This window comes from Sinocyclocheilus rhinocerous, unplaced genomic scaffold (assembly GCF_001515625.1).
Source record: "Sinocyclocheilus rhinocerous isolate Xijiao unplaced genomic scaffold, SAMN03320098_v1.1 scaffold592, whole genome shotgun sequence".
In the NCBI taxonomy this organism is placed as follows: domain Eukaryota; kingdom Metazoa; phylum Chordata; class Actinopteri; order Cypriniformes; family Cyprinidae; genus Sinocyclocheilus; species Sinocyclocheilus rhinocerous.
This window is the reverse complement of record NW_015642562.1, coordinates 669,379-673,656: the sequence shown is the minus strand read 5'-3', so window position 1 is coordinate 673,656 and position 4,278 is coordinate 669,379. Positions and strand designations below refer to the sequence as shown.

Sequence of the window (4,278 nt, the reverse complement as noted above, 5' to 3'; positions counted from 1 at the left end):
GGAGACACAGTTCTTCTGGATTGAGTCTGTCTCAGTTTGTTCTGTTTCTTCATGTAATCTCAGACAGACTGATGATGATCAGATCAGATCTCTGTGTGGAGCACAAAAATCTCACTGGATTATTACAATTAATGGCAAAATGAATGTTTAGAAATCTAAACTGATATTTCCTTCTGACACACTACAGCAAAAGATAGAAATAACTGACTTAAAACCATTTTTAGCTGCTGAAAATACTAGTGTTCTAATCATTTTCGGCCACCACTGTAAATATGATTTTTTCGTTTTTTTTTCCAGAAGACTTTGAAAGTAAAACATGAATCATATGGATGAAGCCTGACAGCCACTCGTTCACTGTATTTCAAACAGAAGCTTAGACATTCTGCTAAACATCTCCTTTTGTTTCTCACATAGTTATACTGGTTTGAATGACATGAGGGTGAGTAAATGATGCCAGAGCTGTTATTTGTGGTTGAACTAGTCTTGTAAACTAAGAATCCACATTGAGAACCAGCTCTGTATAGCTCCTATATACTGAAGGAGGTTTCTTCGGAGGTGAAGGGTCAGTTATAACTGACCCTTCACTTCCGAAGAAACCTCCTTCAGTCCCCAGAGCCCACATAATCTGTGTAAGGTTATTATACTAAGTATGCTTTCTTGTTGCTTATTTAACATGTGTGATATAAGAATGATGTTCCTGCATGTTTGTCAGTGTCTTTATACGCGTGTGATTGGATTAGTTGTGCATCTTCATTACCTCTGCAAGCCAGAGACGCTAATCTCACCGATGGAAAAGAGCCGAGCCGCGGGGAACGAACGGCTAGCAGTGGGCGGAGTCACAGCTTACAAATACTGGCCCTGAAAACCAGCGTCCACTCACACTGTAACTCCACACACAACACGACAACAGACGGGTGAGTTACTGCTGCTCCACCACAGCTCATATATGAAGAACAGAAAGGACAGAGAAACACACACATATATATATATGGTGATAGATCTTTTTTATTATTATTATTATAGTTTATCAAGCGAGTCTGCAGTCAGTTTTAGACTTTTTATTACAATAGGACATTAGACATCTTATAACAAGTATAGTAGTAACAGTGGTCACAGATATTATTATCATTTTGATTAAAGTGTTAGAATTCATATATAATAGTATTTATGGAGAAATAGATTTAAATATAAATATACAGTAGTTATTCGATATTTTATCATTATTATTATTATTACTACTACTTTTTTATAGTTTTTAATAAAGTGAGTCTGCAGCCAATATTAGAATTTTCAGTCAAATTGGATATTAGACATCTTAGAAGTAACAAATGTATAGAAGTAATTATGAAGATGATGATGATTATTATGGCTTTTTTATAAAATGAATTTGCTGTCGGTATTAGAATTTTAGAAGTATGTAGTTTTAGAAGTATATAGTAGTAATTATAGATATTATTATAGTTTGTAATAAAGCGAGTACAGAATTAGAATTTTTATTAAAATCTTATAACAAATATAGTAATTATGTGGATAGATGAGTTTTAGAAGTATATAGTAGTAATTATAGATATTATTATTATAGTTTGTAATAAAGCGAGTCTGCAGAATTAGAATTTTTATTAAAATCTTATAACAAATATAGTGATTATGCAGATAGACAGGTAGCTAAATATTACTATTATTATTCATTTCTTTATTTTTATAATAGATTTTAAGAATATTTATTAAAAGTAGTGAACATTAGACATCTAGCAAATAATAGTAATAATGTGATGATGATATAAATACAGTAATTATAGTATATTATAATAGATAATAATAATTATTATTATTAATAATAATAGAGTAATAATATAGTACCTGGTGATAGATAGACAGACAGATGACAGCAAACCTGTGGTTGTGTTTGTGTTGAGCTGTTACTGTAGATTAGTGTTGTGAGTCATCGGCTCAGAGCTGAAACTGCTGATGAGTGTGTGTGTGTGTGTGTGTGTGTGTGTGAGAGAGATTACAGATACACATTCACTACTCATAACAGCATGATTTCAATATTTAGAATATTCACATACACATAGCCTCTCTGTAGCTCAAACAGCAGGTCATGGGTTCAATTTCAATGAAAGTCATTTTGGATAAAAGCATCCGCCAAATGCAGAAATGTAAGAAGTGTTTCTTGATCATCATTGTGTGTTTCTGCTTCAGCAGACAGAATGAGTCCCAAACACGTCATCTACAAGAAACTCTCCAGAGACAAATCTGTGAGTGTCTGTCCATCCATTCGCTTTTGTTTCGGTTCATTTTTCGTGTCATCGTGTCCTTCAGTTCTGTTTTGTGTAATTATATGTCTGTGTTGTGTACATGACATAAGTTAAGTGTTAGTCATCAGTGATTGGTTAACGGTGTGTGATGTGTCATAGGTGGGCGTTTACATGGGGAAACGGGATTTCGTGGATCACTGCGATTTCGTTGATCCTGTTGGTAAGTCTTTTATTGGTCACATGACATGTAGGTAAACAGATATTTTTAGTAAGTGTGTTATTGTCATTTTTTATTTTTATTTTGTGTGTGTGTGTATATATGTGTGTGTGTGTATATATATATATATATAATAATTATTATTATTTTAAATTATTTATGAAATTTTTTTTACGATCAATTATTAGCTTTTTATTAACTCATAAACCCTCGATTGGTAGCGAAACCCAGTTTGGGAAACCATGTTTTAAGAAATAAATAATAAAATCATCTAATCAATGCCGTTTACCACAATGCAAAACCTTGTAAATGATTTTAACGCTGTGAAGATATATGAGATAAGTCCGAAAAATCTAATTTTTGGAAATGGAAGGTTTTATTGAGCCTTTAGACAAAATATTAAAAATAATCTTGAAATATCATTTTCGTTAAGTATCATATTTTGATCCATCAGGCTTTTACGGCTCATATAGTCTGATATACTGAGAATATGGAGGAAAAACAGCTCACTTTTATTCAAAAATATGCAATTTGCTGCAGAGGCTGATATTTATGTGAACAAAAAGTGATGAAAACTCATATCTTTAATGAGTCCCAAACACGTCATCTACAAGAAACTCTCCAGAGACAAATCTGTGAGTGTCTGTCCATCCATTCGCTTTTGTTTCGGTTCATTTTTCGTGTCATCGTGTCCTTCAGTTCTGTTTTGTGTAATTATATGTCTGTGTTGTGTACATGACATAAGTTAAGTGTTAGTCATCAGTGATTGGTTAACGGTGTGTGATGTGTCATAGGTGGGCGTTTACATGGGGAAACGGGATTTCGTGGATCACTGCGATTTCGTTGATCCTGTTGGTAAGTCTTTTATTGGTCACATGACATGTAGGTAAACAGATATTTTTAGTAAGTGTGTTATTGTCATTTTTTATTTTTATACTATCAATCAGACGACAGAAGACATGAGGAGATTGTGTGTGAAACAGGTTTAACAGCAAAGTTTTGATCATTTAGAGGCCTTAATTTGCATGATACAGTAGACTTTATTGGGTTAAATGAATCTAAAATCACAGATTTGTCTTCCTCCTGTGTGTCAGACGGTGTTGTGCTGATCGACCCCGAGCAGGTGACAGGAAAGAAAGGTGAGACTCATTCACAGACAGATGGCAGTGCGGAGCTGCTTTTACACCTGTGTGGATGAATAAAGCCCGTGTCCGTCTGCTCTAGTCTACGTCATGCTGTCCTGTACGTTCCGGTACGGTCGGGATGATATGGATGTGTTGGGGATGGCGTTTCGCAGGGATATCTTCCTGTGCTCTCGACAGGTCTATCCTCCTCTGCAGGACAAGGAACGCAGCGTTCACACAAAAGTACAGGAGAAGATCCTGCGCAAACTCGGGGACAACGCATACCCCTTCTTCTTTGAGGTGAAATTCATTCTGGGGCGCTTTTATAAATGAGAACAGCACAATAATTGTGCTGACAGACATAAACTCTTACTTGAAGTGGGTTTGTGTTGTGATTTCTGAAAATGCTTGTGTTTTCTCTCAGTTTCCAGATAACCTGCCGTGTTCAGTGTGTCTGCATCCGGGGCCCACAGATGTAGGAAAGGTAAACAACATAATCGTAAACATTCAGTGTTCTGATACTATTGTATGTTTTATTAAAAATTTAGATTTAAATGTGAGTTAGAGTTTTAGCAATTTTGTTCTGTTTGTGATTTATATATATATATATATATATATATATATATATTATAAATTATAAAATTAAAATGTTAAATTATTTATATATATATTTAACTCT

General features: G+C 34.2%; 1 protein-coding gene across 1 annotated transcript in view; it reads left to right on the top strand.

Moving 5' to 3' along the window:
• Positions 1-3,061: 3,061 nt before the first annotated feature.
• Positions 3,062-4,278, top strand: part of LOC107756220 (S-arrestin-like) — a 9,110-nt gene continuing 7,893 nt past the window's right edge. The window contains exons 1-5 of the mRNA XM_016573257.1: positions 3,062-3,110; positions 3,270-3,330; positions 3,570-3,614; positions 3,700-3,899; positions 4,024-4,083. Coding sequence (XP_016428743.1) covers positions 3,063-3,110; positions 3,270-3,330; positions 3,570-3,614; positions 3,700-3,899; positions 4,024-4,083 — 414 coding nt within the window. The 5' untranslated portion in view covers position 3,062. The remainder of the gene's footprint in view (positions 3,111-3,269; positions 3,331-3,569; positions 3,615-3,699; positions 3,900-4,023; positions 4,084-4,278) is intronic.